We start from the raw sequence: 20,145 nt of genomic DNA, 5'->3' as shown, positions 1-20,145 counted from the left end.
TATAGATTTACTTCATAAATAACATTATGAGAAAAATATTCTTTAACATACAATATATCGTTTCAGAACATGAATGTGAACATCCATTAAACGATAAGTAAATCTAGATTTATTCATAAATTACAACTGTTAGATGTACCTATAAGGATAGGTTCAATACATATATTGTTTAAATAAAAGACTATAACAACACTCGTTATATCTTTAACACGAAATATCATTCATTTGTAATCAGTTGATTATTTCTTCCAATCATCAACACATAATATCAATTATTAGTTTCACCTGAAGTATTACATACTCAAGTGAATGATGGAAAAATAAATAGTTCTATCATATAGATATCTGAAGTCTTGTCCCAGTCAGACTTTCTTCATCTCAATGAGATGAGAGGAGTAATTCCTCCTTTAGTGTCCAATTTCTTCCACAACAGAAACAACACTAATCATTTGGTCCTTTCTTGATTTCTAGGTTTATGTTGTATTTCCCTTAACTGAACTATAAGTCTATATGAGTACACAATCTCTTAGACTTCCTTTATTCAATTCTTGAACAAACTAGAAGTACTTTCTAGTGTTCTGATTGAATATTTGCTTTACTTGATGAGACATCTGATATATTTCATAATTATCCAAGACTTTCAGCAACTCATGGTTAATCACTCCAGCATAATGTGAGATACATCAACATTATCACAATAATATTTCCATCAAAGTATCATGATCGAACTAACCAGATGCAGAGGTTATTCAGGTATGGGATCTTTCAGTATATATAATTTCTATTTATCCTTAAGGTAGGACCTTAAGATATTATACAATATATAGAAATTATAACCATCAAATGTTATTGTCTCTTGAAATTCAACAAGAAATAGGTATTGCAGGGCGTAAAATTATAAACAGTTATCAACAGAATTTAACAAAGTTTCATTTAGTATTTCAATATTTAGTCTTTAAAAATTAATACCTCTTATTGATTCTTAAAACATTAATTTATTAAAGTCTAGGATCCAAGTAACAAAACAAGTAAATGGTTAGGTGACATTTATCCCATAAACTTATTCAAACTCGGTAGGTAGCGATTACCAATTGCATATGATATGTAACTCTTAGATTATGGGATCCTAAACAACTATTGTTTAGTTTGGCATATTTATCCCATCTATGCCTCAGACCTCTCATTCTTAGGTGACCTTTATCATATAAGATTCTAATCAAGCCATCCTACTTGAAACAACTTGTAGCATTGCAACTAACCAGTAACAAGGTGACCCTTTAGAAATTAGAAACTACAAAACTACCCCGAACATCAAAATCTAATCCTAGGCCCAGGTGACCTGTGACGCTAAACCCCTCAAATGATAACGAGTGTTCTTCAAAAGGACGGCAATGACTTGCATTTTTAGATATATATGTTTTACAATTATAGTTTATAAAAACATGGTCCCATGAATATTGCATGCATCTAATAATTCATGTACCTTTTTGTAAAATTCATATCACTTGTTATGAGCTTGTTAAGGTGTCAAATAAAACTTCATTTTATTTGTCATTAACCGCGATCAATTATAAACTAAAATCCGATATTTTAAAGTTTCGTCGTAGAAGTATTAAAAAAGTTGTTCCATATATGGAAAATTATAATAACGGAAGATTAAAAAAATAAAATAAAATAAAATAAAAGCTTAACACTTAATTTCAAGGCGTGATTAAAACTGTCTCTTTATTTATTTATTTATTCTTATTTATTTATTTATTTATTATGTTTTTGTTATATCAGCATTATCTTGTAAGATTATTTAAATATGATTTAACTATTTGAACCGACTCAATTCCATGAACAAACAATCACTATGAGTATTACATAAAACTAAAACTAAAAATAATATATAACAAAACTTTGAAAACAGAAAAACAATATAGACTTAAATTGCTTATAACCGTTGTTGGTAATTGGTTTTCATCTCCAATAAGAATAGCATGCCTAATTCCATGAAGTTGAAGAGGAATGGTGAGTCAGCCTCTTTCAATATGACTAATCTAGAAAAAAGATATGTAAGTAAATTATCTTCAAAAATAGAAATAAAGGTTTAGTACTTCCTTAAACAACCTAAATTTGCTTATGACTTTCCTGATTGCATCACATACAAAACTTATACGAGAAAATCAGCAAAAAAAAAGGTAAAAATAAATACCTTAAGGATTACTTTCTTCTCTTCCATTTCGATCACTGGTATGCATTTACAGGAAAAATCAGGTTGCCTCTCAAAAGAACTACACATATAACATGGTATTGATATTTATTTTCTATTCCTCAACTATCCATAAGCCCCACTTCCATGGGTCATCATAAATGGCAGATGTCAATCAAATAATATCTCGGAAATCGAAGTAGAAAATCATACCATAAGGCCGCAACCGGTGAAATCGCTTCAGTTGTGAGGGCTGAATGAATTGTTGAACCAATTGAAATGTTTGAACCCAATTATTTATCTGGTGGACTGCTAACTTTTCTAACCTTCAATTGAACTGGATTTATCAATTTTTCTTCAACTTTATATATAACTTAGGATATTGTGGCAATACCAAATAAATCAGATTGCAAATGAAAAAAAAAATCCATTATGTTCGTCAGATTATAACCAAAAGCTATATCATAATCTCTTCATTCCATAATACTAACCTCGTATACATTAAAAGTTGGCTTTTAAATTACCTGATGCCTTGTTATTCACACATCAATGTCCATTTAAGCTTGATTTCCTCTATTTACACATCCAAGCCCTCCCTGCTAAGAAACAATTACCCATAAAAATGTTTGTTGTAGCTTCAAGTCCAAGAAAGATGAAGATTTGGGCAGCAATATAAGTTGGGATGTGCTTCGGGCCGGAACCGACCCGAACCCGAATCGGATAAAAAAAATGGGAACCGAAACCCGGACTGATTATACTAATATGGACCGGTTTGGTTCGGATAATACGGGTTTAGGTTCGGTTATTAACCCAATAGGACCGAAATAACCCAAATAAACATTTACATTATATTTTTGAACCGAATAAATAAACCGAAATGACCCGAATAACCCAAATAAACCGAAATTGCCCGAATAACCCAAATAAGGAAATTCTATATCTAGTTCAAAAAAATATTAATTTAATATTTTTTTCTTGAATTAAATATAGAATTTCCTTATTTGGGTTATCCGGGTTATTTCGGTTTATTTGGGTTATTCGGGTCATTTCACTTTATTTTGGTTATTTGGTTCAAGTGATTATTCACTTTCCGGGTCGGTCTTTTTGGCCCGATTAAACCTTTATTCGGGTAACCCAGACTGAATAACCTCAAACCCGAATTGGGCAAAAATAGATACCCGAGGACCGACCCAAATAATTTATTCGGTCCTAATTCAGGTCGGTCCAGTCCGGGTTTCGGTTCAGGTATTCTGTCCAAACGAACATCCCAAAATATAAGCATTTGGTGAATCTCTTTGTCTCCAAAACACCATCTGTATGTTTGCATTGTTTGTAAACTTGAGGGTACTAACTCCTACAAATTATTGTACCTTATAGCATCAAAAATGAAAAAATAAATAAATAAGTAAATGTTGGATATGTAAGATACAACACTTAATGTTACCTTCGATCGGTTTAATGAACACAGAAGAGATACGAAAGAAGTAAAGAAATTTTATTCCAAGGATCGAAAAAATGAAGATGGATAATGTGTATGAGTTAAAGACACTGGATTAAAGCGAAAGCAATGGAAAACGTAGAAGGCAAATCGGTGGAAACATCTAGAAAAAATAAAAACGATAGAGAAGGGACAGCATACCACCGCCCTAAAGTAACACCGGTTGAATAAAGGGACCGCATAAGGTGGAACAATCCCATTGGAGGAGAAAACAGTGAAGATGGAGAGACAAACTTGTACCATTCAAGCCTACTACTTCAACCTTGGTGCTAATACTACAACCTTGGCTTCTGTAATACGTGTCCAAGAAACTAATCCAGATATTAACCAAAAAACAATATATAAAAATAAAAATAAAAATGGTCAAATAAGATCGCATCACTCTTCATAAAGAGGCTTTTATATATATATATATATATATATATATATATATATATATATATATATATATATATATATATATATATATATATATATATATATATATATATATATATATATATATATATATATACAAACGTAAACAAAATCTAAACTATATTACCCTTACAATTCATTATCCCTATCAATTAATTTGTAACTACTTAATAGGGATATATATATAATAAAGTCTCAATATTTTCATCGATTTGACAAGAAAGTCTAAAATTTTATTTTTTTGACAGTAAAGTCTAAATTACCGGCAGTTTTTGACACTTTTACCCTTTTTTCCGGTTAGCTGGTAATTAGGACTTTTTTGTCAAAAAAATAAAGTTTTGGATTTTCTTGTCAAATCGTCAATTATGACTTTACTGTAAAAAAAATAAAGTTTAGATTTTTGTTAAATCGTTGAAAGTATTGGGACTTTAGTGTATTTTCGTAACCCAAGAACTTTTAATTGTGACTTTTTTTACAGAACCACTGTTTTTCTTATCATCATCATCATTACCCTGACACAATCACGATCAGGAGAAACATATGCAAAAGAGAGAGCGAGAAATGGTGAAAAGACTTGTAAAACTTTATTCTTGCTTTGCCACCAAATCTTGAACTAAAAAGTGGGGATAGATTATACAAACACAAACAACACATGCCTAGTCAAAAAGGTGTGAATGTGGAGAAGGGAAAGAAGGACATTTTTTTCGGTTTCTTATTTTTCCATTTTTTGGACTGTAAAAAGTCAACACAACCCTGGTTCTTTCTTTCTATCTTTCTTTCTTGATTATCTCCATTTTTTTCAATGTCGGTTTGTTGAGATTAAAAAAATAATTTAACAAGAAGCAAATGTTAAGGATTTCAATAGGATCTAGCTGACTAAAAAATGTTTCAATAACTCTTATGCTTAAAGAGTATAATACCATTAAATTTCTAACTAAAAAAAGGATATATACACTAAAGTCTCAATATTTTCAACGATTTCACAAGAAAGTCTTAAACTTTATTTTTTTTAACAGTAAAGTCATAAATGACGATTTGATACAAAAAAAGTCCTAAACTTTATTTTTTTGATAAAAAAAAGTCCTAATTACCGGCTAACCGGAAAAAAAAAAGGTAAAAGTGTCAAAAATTATCGGTAATTTGGACTTTACTGTCAAAAAATAAAATTTAGGACTTTCTTGTCAAATTGATGAAAATATTAGGATTTTAATGTATATATCCCTACTTAATACAACAATTTATAATTTTATATAGATTTTCACATAAAATAATAAAAATACGTTATATAATATTGTTAAAAAAAACTAAAAGTTGTTATATAAATAACAAAATTTTATATAAAATATAGAATTAACAAATTCTTACAAATTATACTAATAAAAAGGCGTCTTATATTTCCTTACAACTGAATGGAGAAAAATAAGTTGAAGATGGAACCCTTTCAACATTCATGAGCATATGTCATGTCACTTACCTTATCCATTCTTTTGTTTTGGATAATGCTGCCACGTCCCTTTCCCCACCAAATGCAATTGACTATAAATACCCATCACACATACAAACTCTTAAACACCCACAATACAATCCCTTTCATTTCATAAGAAAATCTTCATATTTTTTTTGTCGATCCTTTAAAATATAATGTTGGCTATTTTCAAGAAACATTTGGTTAATGCACCAAAAGAACTCAGTAGCCCATCACACGATCATCATCAAAATCATCATCCTTTGAACCAATTCTTGAATTCTAATCCCAATGCTTTCTCATTTTCTTTTGGCAATGATGCTTCTTTCGCCTTCGACTCTTCCTCTCAACAAAGGTATTTTTTTTTTAATCTTTGGATAATATATATTTATGTAATTGGTCAAAAACTTAAACATTAACTCGTTATTTATTACATTATACCCTAAAAGATTTTTTTTTTCCGTTAAGTTTTGGTTTGAAACTTTGGTGAAATGTATTTGAAGGTTGTTTAGTAGCATGGACGACATTTATTGCATATTCTTGGGAGGTCTAGACAACTTATGCACCCTTAACAAGCAATATGGGCTAACAAAGCTGGCCAATGAGCCCATGTTTGTGATCCAAGCTTACAAGACCCTTCGTGATCGCGGCCCATACCCGGCCCACTCAGTACTCAAGGAGATGGAGGGTAGTTTTGGGTTTATACTCTATGATCTCATGGCTAAAACTGTCTTTGTCTCACTTGTAAGTGTTCTCTCATACTACGCTACTACTACACCAAATCACCAATGTGTCATTTAGTAATATTACAAGAATTTGGTGGGCATTTTCGACCTTTTAAGTTGATATGGTAAAATTTGTGGTGATGATATGATCTATAGGGTGCTGATGGAGGAGTGAAGCTTTTCTGGGGCATAGCGGCTGATGGCTCGGTTGTAATTTCTGACAACTTGATGGTCATAAAGTCTAGCTGCTCCAAGTCATTTGCTCCCTTCCCAACCGGTAAGGGTTCCAAAACTTTCGATTTACTTGAAGAAAGGGTAATTTTGTCTTTTCATTATGATTTGATATTGTATGTAGATTGATATTTGTGGATTTTTGTGTGTTGTATAGGGTGTATGTATCATACAGAAGGGGGATTAATGAGCTTTGAGCATCCAAAGAACAAAATGAAGGCAATATCAAGGGTTGATAGTGAAGGAGTGATGTGTGGTGCTACATTTAAAGTTGATGTGTATTCAAAGACCACACAAGCAATGCCTAGGGTTGGAAGTGAAGCTAATTGGGCTACTTGGGGATAAGGGGCATTATAATTTCCTTTTGAGTTTTTATTGTATAGAACTTAAATCATAGATTTGTTACTTATTTGGAAAAAAAAAATGTCTACTTCTATTGTTTTATGTCTCTTAATGATATATTTGTTTGTTTTTTCTGTTTTTGTTACTTTACTTTACCCAATGGTTCACATATTTCTTAAATAACCACCAATTTAATGACCATTATGAAATACCACTATTCAGTATTCACTACTTAATGCCTTTTTTATTTACCTTTTCTATTTTTATACCATATTTTTTTTATAAAATGTCTCTCAAGTCTCGACTAAGTCTTCCTTTTAGAAATATAAAGCACTCTTTTGTTAGGAAATTCGTTTGTAAAAATCCCTACCACACAAATATATATACACTTCAGAAAAAAAAAATTGTAATCTTAATAAACAATCATGAATTTTGAAAAATAATATATATATATATATATATATATATATATATATATATATATATATATATATATATATATATATATATATATATATATATCAGTGTTGTAAAAATCTCGATTAGGTCCCGATTAATCTCTGATTAATCCTTAGGCTCTACTCGATCGATTAGAGAGCGCCTAACGATTAATCTATGCATACAAAATTACTGAAACAGTAGAACCCGATGAAATTTTAACACTTTGAAGAAGTTATATCTCAATGGAAACTATTTAAGGTATGATTTGTGTTGTATTTATCATATTAACCTATTTTGTTATGATATTAGTCATATTTAATTTTTTAAAATCTAATAAGTTACAAATTAATGGTCTCCGATTAATCCCCCGATTAATCTCCGCCTAGCCGATTAATCCCTTAACCCCAGTCCACCGACTAGCTAACGTCGAGCGATTTTTACAACCTTGATATATATATATATATATATATATATATATATATATATATATATATATATATATATATATATATATATATATATATATATATATATATATATATATATATATATATATAGGAATGGGTTTTTTGGAAAATAAGGAATTAGGGCATCAAGTGAGGATCAATTAGAATTTGACACATGTAATTGTTTTTTTTATTTATAAATAATGGTTTAAAGGGTATCAAAGTAATTCGATCAAATTAGAGGCGTAAACCCTTGAAGATTAGACTTGACGATTTTCGTTAATAGGCGGGATCGGTTGTGACTTTTGGGGGGATCGGTTGTGTGTTACGTCGATTGAGGTCAATAGGCGGTAAATACGAGAAGATATACACGCCGATTTTATGATCTGATAGAATTAAGCGGGATCGGTTTTGTTTTTTTGGGGGGGAACGGTTGTGTGATACATGTGTAATCGACGATTGAGGTTAGTAGGCAGCAAATTAGAAAAAATATACCCGCCCAATTTATGATCAGATAGAGATTTGAGCGGGGTTAGTGATTTTCTTATCCAATTTATGATACATGTGTAATCGACGATCGGTTATGATTTTTCACAGTTGTTTCGGCATTGATGATCTTTCAATATCTTCTTAAGGGTATTTTATTTATCTATTCTCAGTCAATTCTCACTTATTTGCTGTTAGCTGATTATCAGTTGTGAGTCGATAGATTACCATCATAAAAAGTGGTCAATTTGTTCAATTTGAATTTTGTATATCGATATCTTAGTTGAGTGTCAATTATTTATGAAATTTGATTTTACAAACTAAGATTGTGAAGTGGAAACTATAATTTAACAGATTATGCAATATCTCTAGATCACTAATTTCAGTGTTAATGGATACTATGTTACTCATATAGGGAGGTTCAAACAATATCGGCACCTTCTTGTGACTAACACATGTTTCATATTGATTTTCCTCATATACTTTCATCATAAACTCCAATCGGTTAATGACCATACTTTTATTTAGATTACTTTCTTCAGCAACTACATCAACATCTACCTCCAACTTGTCAGGAACATTATCATCAGCATCCTCATATGAAAGCAAATTAAATGAAGGCATTGATTCTAAAAATTTAACTTTCTTCCTTGATCTGATGCTTATAATTATTTTAGTTTTATATTCATATCAATATTATAATTATATTGGCATTTATGGGATTCTAAATTTCATAAAGAATTGCCATATTTCTCTCTTGACATATCTTCTGGAAAATAATGTGTTATCATCCATTACTAGTCGACCCAGAAGAGTAATCAGAAAACCCAACAGATACTTGCATTAATTCTGGCTCTTAGTAATTCAATCAGTTACATATGATGTCTTTTAATTCCAAAAATGTTGTGTTATGCAGTTAACTATGCAAAAAGTACTTTATAAAAAACTAACATTTTGATATATATGCACAAGGATATTTATTATCGATGGATAGTGGACAGTCTTTGATATCTACGCAAAGGGATGGTACTGTCAAAGTATTTAATTGTATGTGTTTACTAATTGGTCATTTCAGTTCATTTAGTACTGTTTTGAAAGTTTGATGAATAATTGTAGTTGCTCTTACTTATCAGATTTCAGTGGAAGAAATTTAAGACTTGATTTCGAACAAAAGGTCTCAATTATATGTGTGGTTTTTTCTGCTTGTTTGAAGCACTAGCTAGTAGTAGGATGTACTATTATATTAACCAAAACATACCAGATATACTATTTTATATTAAGAAAAGAAAGATATTTTAACACACTAAAAGATATTTTTTGTTTTAATCAAGCTTGAGTATATGTAGGTTTATTTTATGATACATAGTTATGTATATATAATTTTTAAATTTTATTCAAGCTTATTGTATGTCGTTATTAATTTTTGATTTGAGTTCGATTAACTAATTGTTGGATTTCTGCACATCATTATATATAAATTGTTCATTTATAAATATCAAGTTGATGAATATGCTATAGTAAACTCTAGTATTTTCATGTTTTCGTTGAAGTATTCTTATAAATTGATTGATGTAGGTGAAGAAGATCAATTGTGTGATTATAATCATATCATGACACCCAAACCTTCAGGAAAAAGTGAAAAATGTTCTGGATTTGAATCTTCTCCTTCATATAGTTTCCTTAGCCCAGGAGTATTAAAGGAAATAGATGAAATCATATACAGAAGAACCAAAAAGAAACTTGAATTCATGGATGAAAATTCTACAGGAACAGGAATTGATATTTGCAGTTCAGCTTCTAGTCTTTGTTCTCCGTATATGAACAAAATAGTTTCAATTAGAAGCAAGATTACTGATATTGAGATTGATATTTGCAAGTCAATATTATGTTCAAATAGAAATCTTCGGTAATGTGAATGTTATAATATTATCATAATTTTTATTTTAATATTAGCTGATTTTTTTATTTAATAATTTTATAGGGAAACCATATGGGAGTTAAAAGATGCTCAACTTATGTTTGTTGAAGATTCATATTGTTTTGAAGCAAACAAGCCTATTAGTTGTAATGTTATTGATTGTTGGTCATCTTTCCTTAACATTATTTACACACCAAACTTAGTTATGGCACCATCCAGAGTATTCTTCCATACAAAAATATTGGTTAGTTAAAATATTATTTTTATTTAAAATTAATATATACTAACTTTTTGATATATCCAATCATAATACAGAGTAATTATATTCTTGATGAAACGATATCAGATCTACACAAATTTGATAAGTTTAAATCGATAGTTCAATAATACAATTTAAGGTTCTATGACAAATATCCATTTACTGACGTAGATCTGGTAAATATCATGTTTCATTATATATAGAGCTAATAACATTTCATACATTATATATTTTTTATGTTTATACGTGCAGTTTTTTTTTCCTATTGTTAATGGGCCAAAATATTATTTAATATGTTTTGATTTGAGGAAACCTGCTTGGATGATCATAGACCATATTTATAATAATGGAGATGTGGAAACAATCGTATGGAAATATTCCTAGAATATTGGTAGGGTATGAAGTACTTTAATTTACTATCTTTTTATAATAGTAACTTATTGAATTATATTTAATATATAAATAATTTAATAATAAAAATTGTTTATTTGTTTTATGCAGCATTACTTCTTCTGCCTTTATTTATTTTATGTTGGTCATGAAAAAGAAAGTGTTTTTGAAAAATTTAGCATATGTGGTTGGTTTTAAGGAAAATATCTTAAATGCAGTTTGATATGTAAAGTTATCATGAATTTTGTTATTATGTTATTGATTTTATTGTTTATAACTTAAATGAAGTTTGATATGTAAAGTAATCTTGAATGTTGATATTTCTGTTGTTATTTACCTTATTATCACTATGTTAAATATCATTGAAATAATTTTTTGCAAATAGTTTTCCTTTTTTTCCTGTCTGTGATGTGCATTTATTGTCAAAGTGTTTGATGTAGAGGGGCTATAACTGTAAGTGAAAGTCCAGTTATGAAATCCACAATTTCTACTTGGCTTACATACTTAAAACATATGTGAAGATGATAAAAAAAATAAAATAATGTAATAATAATTAAATTTAATGGCTTTAAAATGAAAATAAAAAAGATAAGAACAATCACATTCGCATTAGTTGTTCGATTCATTTACCATTTTAAATACATCGTATAATTTAAGAAAGAAAATCCCTTCCATTTTTATGTTGATGCACATCAAATGTTTTCAATCAATATTAAGTCCAACAAAAAAAAATGATGTGATGATTTTCTAAAATACATTGTCTATTTTGCATTTTCAATAAGTAAAGTGCATTTTTGTCCATTTTTACATATATGTCAATTTAGTTCATTTTGTATATGCAAAAGGTGAATTATGTGCATTCTTTACATAAAAGGTGCATTACACATGGTATTAGAAAAAAAATTTAAAAAAAAAAAAAACAAATTTTTATAGAAAATTAAAAGTAGAGTATATATGGTCAAAAATGTATCTTATTGGAGTTTTTCAACATAATAATATGATGCAGAGAATAAATGGTCCAAATTGACCGTTATTTAATCTTACAAAAACATAATATTATGATCAAGACTTTAAATGGACGAAAATGTCCTTTCTGTATTTTTTTTTTATTAATTTTATGTAAAATTGTCAATAATGCCCTTTTTGAAAAATAATTTCAATCAACATAAATGAAGGTATAAAGCAGGTGAATAGTGGTCAAAAATTGACATAAATGCCCTTTCTGTATTTTTGTTATTAATTTTATATAAAATTGTCAATAATGCCCTTTTTGGAAAATAAATTCAATCAACATAAATCAAGATATAAAGGGCAATTTTGTCCAATTTTACATACAGTTAAATTTAGTCCAATTTTACATCATAATAGACTGATTCACAGTCTGAATGGTCCAAACTCAACTTTATGTCATGTTTTCTATTAATTTTATATCTAATGCAAGTTAAAAATGGACAAAATTTCAATATTAAAGGATTTATACATAATACAACTTTATGTTTATTCTAAACAAATGTCAATTTTGGTCCTTTTTAAAATAAAGGGCAATTTGGTCCATTTTGAATATGATGCATACAAGTTGTTTTCATTAAATAAATGTCAATTTGGTCCATTTTAATACAAAGGGTAATTTCGTCTATTTTTACCATTATGCATAGAAGTTGTTTTCATGTTTTATTACTTGATGAAAACTTTAATATATCAAAGTAAATAATAATGAGTTGTATATAAACATATATAAATTAAAGTTTTAAACTTCCTTAGATTATAAACATCATTAAAAGTACCAAACATTAACAAACGACATTAAAACATAAAACAAAAAATGATGTGATGATTTTCTAAAGTACATTGTCTATTTTGCATTTTCAATAAGTAAAGTGCATTTTTGTTCATTTTTACATATATGTCAATTTAGTCCATTTTGTATATGCAAAAGGTGAATTATGTGCATTCTTTACATAAAGGGTGCATTACACATGGTATTAGAAAAAAATTTAAAAAAAAAACAAATTTTTATAGAAAATTAAAAGTAGGGTATATATGGTCAAAAATGTATCTTATTGGAGTTTTTCAACATAATAATATGATGCAGAGAATAAATGGTCCAAATTGACTGTTATTTAATCTTTTAAAAACATAATATTATGATCAAGACTTTAAATGGACGAAAATGCCCTTTCTGTATTTTTTTATTAATTTTATATAAAATTGTCAATAATGTCATTTTTGAAAAATAAATTCAATCAACATAAATGAAGGTATAAAGCAGATGAATAGTGGTCAAAAATTGACATAAATGCCATTTCTGTATTTTTTTTATTAATTTTGTATAAAATTGTCAATAATGCCCTTTTTGGAAAATAATTTCAATCAACATAAATGAAGGTATAAAGGGCAATATTGTCCAATTTTACATACAGTTAATTTTAGTCCAATTTTTCAACATAATAGACTGATTCACAGTCTGAATGGCCCAAACGCAACTTTATGTCATGTTTTCTATTAATTTTATATCTAATGTAGGTTAAAAATGGACAAAATTTTAATACTAAAGGATTTGTACATAATACAACTTTATGTTTATTCTAAACAAATGTGAATGTTGGTCCAATTTAAAATAAAGGGCAATTTGGTCCATTTTGAATATGATGCATACTGTAAATCCGGCTACATTAAACACAGGTAATCCATGTATGCAAACTATCAGTTGACAAATTCTTTTAATTTTGGCTAATCTATTAAATGCCATATATTCACTTTGGCTACCACAATATATTTAATCCAGAATGATATTATGTAACTGCGACATTATTTGTATAATATTTTACACATATACATTGTAGATTTATTATTGAAGCTAAGTATTATAAACACAATCAATATTCAAGCAAAAACTTATCAAATTACATTTAATAACTAGTTTTACAAATGGTGACATTTTTTTTCTGTCTATATAATTAAAAATATTAACATAATTATAACCACATATATATATATATATATATATATATATATATATATATATATATATATATATATATATATATATGTTATTTTATGATGTGATGTTATGTATTTGTTTGACATTTTCAAATAAAATATTATCGTACTCCATACGCAATGCAGGTAGTAGAAGTTATTATTCATGACATAACCGTTTACATAGCATACTACAAAATCAGAAGTTGGTTTTCATCATATATAATTTTAATATGAAACAAGTATTGTTTTGATTACAGAAGATAAGGTTGCTGAAGATATGGATAAGTTGCAAACCGATGGCGTTTCATCAATAAAGAATAAACCTGATCATAACAGTATTGATTTTACATCTTGTAAGTAATGCTTATCGTTAATTTTAAGTTACATTTTGTAAATAGCTCAAAGCGTAGAACATTGTGTATATTGTAACCAAAAATCAAAGTAATACAAATGTAGTTTATTTATACAGTTGAAGACTTTTTTAGCTGCAACAAGGAAGTATTTGATATGCAGATAACAGCAGAGTCGAATACAGTTGAGGTATATTAATACAATTCAGTTCATTTTTAGTTATTATGTAGATGACTATATTTCTAGATATAATTCTTTGTATGAGCTCTTATAATTTTACGTACTTAGCATTTAACAGGTTGAATAATATTTATAACTCAGAATATGTATATTGTTATTATTAATTTATTTTGTTTTTTTTATTATTCATTATACAGGAAGTTTGTGTTAGTCTTCAAGCAATATATTATCGGGTTGTAAAGGATAAGAGTGAACTGTATAAAACGCTAAGCGAAGCAATGTACAAATTTCTAGGAAATGAACAATTAAATTATTGGATGATGACTATTGGAAATCTGTTGCCTAGTAAAGATAAAGTTATAACCCTCCAGTCGATTGATACAGTATCAACACATAATCAAGTCATAAAATGTTGATGACTTAAGTTATATAATGAATTTTTTATTTGTATTGTAGTCAAATACTATTCTTGATGAAACAATATTAGAGGTTAACAGGTTCAATGCTTTTAAGATGACAGTGGATCAATTATGTTCCAATTACCCTATCAAACCTTGTTTCAGCAATATTTATCTGGTAATAAAAATGTATTATAATGATATGAATCTAAAGCTAATATAATTATAATTTTTGAAGTATATGTTATTTGATGAATGTAGGTATTGTTTCCTATGTGTGATAACAACAAGTATTATTTGATATGCTTCGATTTGAAAAAAACCTGCTTTCATTATCATTGATCATATATTAAGTGATACTGATATTGAATCAACATATGGAAGCAAACCTGTTTTAAAAACACATATTATATGACTTCTTTTTCAAAATACATGCAACTCATTTAAACAACTCCATTCCCATGTCAAATATTACCTATAACAAATAAATATTAAATATATAAACAAGTATAAATTTCATAAAAAATTAAGTAAACAATTTTATTTTTCAATTACCTCGTAATCCTCTTCAACATCAATCACTCTGCTTAAAAGAGTTGTCATCTTTTCTCGCACTATATATTGATTATTTCCGTCTACAGACACTATATTTTTAATGTTACAATTTTGCATCGATTGAAAGATTTCATTCTCCAATTTAAAGTTTCTCTTACTTGTGTAATTCTTCAATGCGTCCATGTGATACGTCATATCTTTAAAGATATCCAAATCCAGCTTCATTATATAATTTAATAAAACTATTGATAATGAAGAAAGTAAAATGTAATCAGTCGTTGTAATGTTGAATAAAAAAAATTTAGATTAATTATCTGCATTCCAGATACCATGCGTGTGTTGTTTAAGAATATATACGTTTATGAATCAATAACCGCATTCATAACCGCCTTAGCCGTTATCACCATACAAAAACTTTTATAAATTTTATCGCCATCAAATTCGTTTTTTTATGATAATCTCCAAAAAAAAAGGATATAAACAAAAACGAGATTTATATTTAATTTTAATGATATATAGTTATTAGAAAACTAGTACGATATTCATGCAGACAGTAAAGTATAACAGCATAAAATTTCATAATTACATAAGAATCTTAGTTTACGTTATAATATTTAGTTTCATATCAATAGTCATCAAAGAAACTTCTATGAACATTATATACTCATATTTAAATAAAGAGTTACATTACTTCAAATGAATTTGCAATCAAATCTAAAATTTTATAAATCACAACGATTTAATAGATAAAACAAACAAAAATTATAAATCACACTGTCACAACGATTCAAATTGAATGACATCATTATTACTTATCAAAAAACTAGAACGATATTCATAAACCAGCAAAAAAAATACATAATTACATAAATCAAATTGTTATCAATATTCACAATATGTACATACAAAAAGTAAAATGATAAATACATTTCAATTCATAATCTTGGACTATATCCTTCAAGTGTCAATCATCAATAACACAATCTCCCTGATATACATAATCGTATGAATAAAACATCTTGAAAATTCATTCTTAAACTAACACCACATGTTTTTTAAGTGGCTGGGATTCCTTTTTTTTATTTTGGGACAAGTTCTTTTATCATGATGAACATGCATATCACAACCAGTGCATAGGCGTTTTGGTTTTAGAGCCCTGAACTTAATCTTCTCTGCTGCACTGATCATTCTTGTCTTTTTTCCACCTCCCTTATTGGTAATTCCTTTTGGAACTTCAATATGAACTTGTTTGCTTATTTTTAAACCAAATACATTTTCATCTATGTTCTCAATATGATTCTTTCTTGGTTTAATAGGGCACAATTGCTCTCTCTAGTCTTAATGCATGCAGTTTTCCAATAAGATCTTCCAACTTACCATCATCATCTGCAGCTGCATTTATACATGATTCTGCAGCTCTGCATGCTTCTTCTATTAGTTTTGTTGTTTTTGTCCTGCAGAATTCCCATTGTTGTCCAAAGCTGTGTTTTTCCACTGATATGATATCTTTTCTCCATCTTGGCACAATATACATATCCGGAATTTTGCAAACATTATTATCGATCAACACTCTCAAAGAATGACAACATAACAGACCTACTATTGTAAACTTCCCACATGAACATTCTATAGTGTGATTGATAGGATTGAAAGGCACCTATTTAAAAAATTATTATTAGCATAAATAATTTGTAAAATAACTTATAATTTATAATATTAACCTGAAATTTTGTTTGCATTTCTGTTATCTTGTTATAAAATGCAACAGTGCATAACTGAGAATTGTTGTAGTTGAGAACTGACTTTTGATAACACATTGTGTAAGCTTTCTTGATATCCTTTTGAACCTTGAAAAATATCTTCATAGTGTACATCATAGATGCATGTTGTTGAATTAGATATGGATCAATCATACAAATCATCTTCGGTTTATTATTGTTGGATTTTGCATCTAGCTTTTTTTGTTCATGTCTTTGCTTTGATATAGCTGTATCAAAGTTCAACATGAAGTTAACAAGCAAGTTGTCCGTGCTGACAAACCGGTTGAAGAAAGAGTTAGAACTTTCAGAACGGGATGTTGTTTTCATTAACCCAGACATTGGAATATGTCTAAAGTATGTTGGATTCCATTCATGTCTTCTATTGTACATTTCAGCTAACCATTTATTACTTCTCAACCCAAACTCATCCAACATCATATTCCAACATATTTCAAATTCATCGGGATTAATGTATGTATTCCACACTAGCTTATGGATTCCACTCTTGAATTCAGTTTTCTTTGTAATGGTTCTTTCTACCTGACATATTATGAAAAATACACATAAAATCATATATATATTTTTCGATAATATTATTAAATTAATTATAAACTATAATGTGATATTTATAAATAAACTATGCTCTAATGCTTCTTATAATTAAAATATACATGATATCAAGCTCACCTTATTTTCCAATTTTGACATGATATGCCACATACATAAACGATGTTGTGATGTAGGTAGAACTGTTGATATTGCATGAATTAAAGCTGGATCCTGATCTGTAAGAATTAAATTTGGTGGTTTACCATGTGCGGAAATAAAACAGTTAAGCATCCATATGTATGACTCAATTCTTTCATCCGACAATAGTGTTGCACCTACAGTCACTGTTTTTTGGTGATTGTTTATTGCAGAGAATGGAACAAATATCATCTTGTATCTACATGTAACATATATATTATCAAAGAATGAACTGATTCATACTTTTATATAAATTAGAACATTAAAATTACACTTTACTTGTTTGTCCGGTATGTTGCATCAATTGATATTACGTCGTTGAACTTTGAGTAGTACTCTTTTGATGTTTCGTGTACCCAAAATACACCAATCAATGATTTATTCTTCACTTTGTAATTACAGTAAAAGTTAGGATATGTATCTCGTCTGTGAATCAACTGATCAATAATACATTGTGCATCACTAGGACCCACCAGAGTTGGGTAATCTCTCCATAAATTCTTATAATCTACACTTGTTGCACTGAGATTATCATATCCTCCAACCATAGCTGCCCTCAATTTGTGTGCTTTTGTTGCTCCAATATTGAGAGTTGTAGCTTTGACAATGAATAGTTTGTCCAACATATGCATTCTCCGTTGTTAAGGCATAAAAACAATTTCATCTTTATTACTCAATTTGTGGTTATGCAGTTCTTCAAATTTATAGATTGAGAAAAGGTTAGTTTCATTATTTCTGTGGATACCAATCATTGCCATACAACCAGTTCTTGAAGAAACTGATGTCCTCCTTTTTTTCCATATGTAGATGATGTTTCATTTTCTGTTCTATTTGTTAGCTCTCCATATCTGTTGCAGCGAATATGTTTTTTTCTTTAGACTTTTAATTTCATCATCATAAAATGTGGTTGATCCATATTTAATGCTGAAACCTAATTTCGTTGCATAGTTTCGATACATAGTAACAGTTTCATCAAGGGAGTTGAATGTAGAACCAATTTTTGGAATTATCTCATCTGATACAATATCATATTGCAATTCTGCATGTGTATGTTCTGTAACAAATAATTACAAATTTAAGGTTTATACAAAATATACATAAATTAAAAAAACTGTACTTTTCAAAAAACAAATTCACCTGTTAACTTAAGAATATCGTCTTCTGTATTCAAAGAGCATGAGTCATAAATTCTGCAAATACAATCTTCATGTACGTAAGCTGAAGTTAAGTCTCCAATGTTTACAGACATCGTTCAATAATCTCTGAAGAATTAGTAATTGTTGAACCAGAAATCAGTAACAATTGAATTAATTGTAAGATCTGAAAAAGAACATCTAATAATATTTTGGTTTTCAAAATCGCTGATGTTTAAATTGAAGTTGCTGCATGTGAATTTTTGTAGGTTGTGGAATTTGTTTCAATGCTATGATTACTTTAAACATTTAAATATGTTAGAAGTTGTTTTGGAGTGACCAGAAGTCTTGTCTTTGTAAGTGCCAAAAGTTGTCTTCATAAGTGTTGCAAGTGGTTTATTTTTTGTTGTCTTCATAATTTCTTGTGTTGTATGTAATTGCTGTTAAATGTTATGTATCAGTAATTTATAAAAAGTACAATGTATACGTTATCTTCTACTTAATGATTTCTCAAATAGCAGATGAAAATGTTGACTTAAAGCTTTAATATTCAATATGCTAGATATGCTCTTCTTTTCGATACAATAAAATCAATGTATTCTGGATGGACAAGCTTTGTTGCACAGAATTCCCATCAGATTTGTATTTTGAATTGAAATTGCATTCCCATATTTTGATTGTAATTACTTTTTTTGCTAACATAAACAGTTTTAAGGAGAACAGTTGAAACTAAGCAACAATCAATTGGAATTTGTGGGATTTTTAAATTCTGCAAATCAAAGTAATACAATCCCGTGAACAAATGAAACATAGAAATCACAAACGAAATTGAAAATAATGAAATTGATGAAACCAAATTTAGATGATGAGTCTGTATGGCTTTGCGACTCCCGGAAAACGCAGATTTGCAATATGACGCAAGGTCGATTTCTGATTTTCTGATTTTTCAAATCGAAAAGAAGATTTGAATGTAATTGTCTAATTTTTTGCAGATGTCGTTGAAATATATGTCAACATTTAATCGAAATTTCTTTTCAAAACTTGAATTTGAAAAATCGGTGAAGTAGAAATCATTTTGAATTTCAAATTCAAAACTCAAAAATCAAAATTGTTCAGTTTTCAAATTCAAAATCGATTTCGAGTTCAAAATCGATTACCAGTTCAAATTTCGAAAGTATAACCGATTTTCCAAACGAAATGTTTACTGAAATACCCTTTTGAAGACGT

The 20,145-nt window shown here is 28.5% G+C and overlaps 3 protein-coding genes and 1 long non-coding RNA gene across 5 annotated transcripts; 2 read left to right on the top strand and 2 right to left on the bottom strand.

Moving 5' to 3' along the window:
- Nucleotides 1–1,830: 1,830 nt before the first annotated feature.
- LOC111916148 (uncharacterized) lies at nucleotides 1,831–3,097 on the bottom strand. Its single transcript, XR_002858442.2, has 4 exons — nucleotides 2,719–3,097; nucleotides 2,408–2,520; nucleotides 2,198–2,276; nucleotides 1,831–2,042 (listed from the first exon to the last, which is right to left on the bottom strand). It is a non-coding gene; the product is annotated as an uncharacterized LOC111916148 (long non-coding RNA).
- A 2,569-nt stretch (nucleotides 3,098–5,666) lies between these two features.
- LOC111916149 (stem-specific protein TSJT1) lies at nucleotides 5,667–7,006 on the top strand. The gene is made up of 4 exons (XM_023911781.3): nucleotides 5,667–5,929; nucleotides 6,078–6,318; nucleotides 6,456–6,576; nucleotides 6,688–7,006. The coding sequence occupies exons 1-4, from the start codon at nucleotides 5,751–5,753 to the stop codon at nucleotides 6,873–6,875; spliced, it is 729 nt and encodes a 242-aa protein (XP_023767549.1). The 5' UTR covers nucleotides 5,667–5,750; the 3' UTR covers nucleotides 6,876–7,006.
- Nucleotides 7,007–7,959: 953 nt separating this feature from the next.
- LOC111916151 (uncharacterized) lies at nucleotides 7,960–11,369 on the top strand. Of its 2 annotated transcripts, XM_052764805.1 has the most exons (4): nucleotides 7,960–8,395; nucleotides 9,218–9,292; nucleotides 9,821–10,151; nucleotides 10,227–11,369. In XM_052764805.1, the coding sequence occupies exons 1-4, from the start codon at nucleotides 8,371–8,373 to the stop codon at nucleotides 10,414–10,416; spliced, it is 621 nt and encodes a 206-aa protein (XP_052620765.1). In that variant the 5' UTR covers nucleotides 7,960–8,370; the 3' UTR covers nucleotides 10,417–11,369. The 2 variants fall into 2 exon arrangements, with proteins under 2 accessions (XP_052620765.1, XP_052620767.1); XM_052764807.1 differs by lacking the exon at nucleotides 9,218–9,292 and having other exon boundaries at nucleotides 7,967–8,395; nucleotides 10,227–11,046.
- Nucleotides 11,370–15,162: 3,793 nt separating this feature from the next.
- On the bottom strand, nucleotides 15,163–18,417 carry LOC111916154 (protein FAR1-RELATED SEQUENCE 5-like). The gene is made up of 7 exons (XM_023911790.1): nucleotides 18,065–18,417; nucleotides 17,726–17,984; nucleotides 17,000–17,578; nucleotides 16,656–16,935; nucleotides 15,970–15,992; nucleotides 15,279–15,497; nucleotides 15,163–15,198 (listed from the first exon to the last, which is right to left on the bottom strand). The coding sequence occupies exons 1-7, from the start codon at nucleotides 18,415–18,417 to the stop codon at nucleotides 15,163–15,165; spliced, it is 1,749 nt and encodes a 582-aa protein (XP_023767558.1).
- Nucleotides 18,418–20,145: the final 1,728 nt, after the last annotated feature.

Source organism: Lactuca sativa, chromosome 1 (genome assembly GCF_002870075.4).
Source record: "Lactuca sativa cultivar Salinas chromosome 1, Lsat_Salinas_v11, whole genome shotgun sequence".
NCBI lineage: Eukaryota > Viridiplantae > Streptophyta > Magnoliopsida > Asterales > Asteraceae > Lactuca > Lactuca sativa.
Note: the sequence above shows the minus strand (reverse complement) of the source record. Positions and strands in the feature narration are given on the sequence as shown.

Bases quoted from the DNA above. Each gene is read 5' to 3' on its own strand.
- LOC111916149 (XM_023911781.3), top strand. From the start codon at position 5,751: ATGTTGGCTATTTTCAAGAAACATTTGGTTAATGCACCAAAAGAACTC. The intron at 5,930-6,077 runs GTATTTTTTTTT...ATGTATTTGAAG, and splicing joins GACTCTTCCTCTCAACAAAG to GTTGTTTAGTAGCATGGACG. The intron at 6,577-6,687 runs GTAAGGGTTCCA...TGTGTTGTATAG, and splicing joins ATTTGCTCCCTTCCCAACCG to GGTGTATGTATCATACAGAA.
- LOC111916151 (XM_052764805.1), top strand. From the start codon at position 8,371: ATGATCTTTCAATATCTTCTTAAGG. The intron at 8,396-9,217 runs GTATTTTATTTA...TATATGCACAAG, and splicing joins CTTTCAATATCTTCTTAAGG to GATATTTATTATCGATGGAT. The intron at 9,293-9,820 runs GTATGTGTTTAC...TGATTGATGTAG, and splicing joins TACTGTCAAAGTATTTAATT to GTGAAGAAGATCAATTGTGT.
- LOC111916154 (XM_023911790.1), bottom strand. From the start codon at position 18,417: ATGCATATGTTGGACAAACTATTCATTGTCAAAGCTACAACTCTCAAT. The intron at 17,985-18,064 runs GTAAAGTGTAAT...TGTTACATGTAG, and splicing joins GCAACATACCGGACAAACAA to ATACAAGATGATATTTGTTC. The intron at 15,199-15,278 runs GTAATTGAAAAA...TATTTGTTATAG, and splicing joins ATGTTGAAGAGGATTACGAG to GTAATATTTGACATGGGAAT.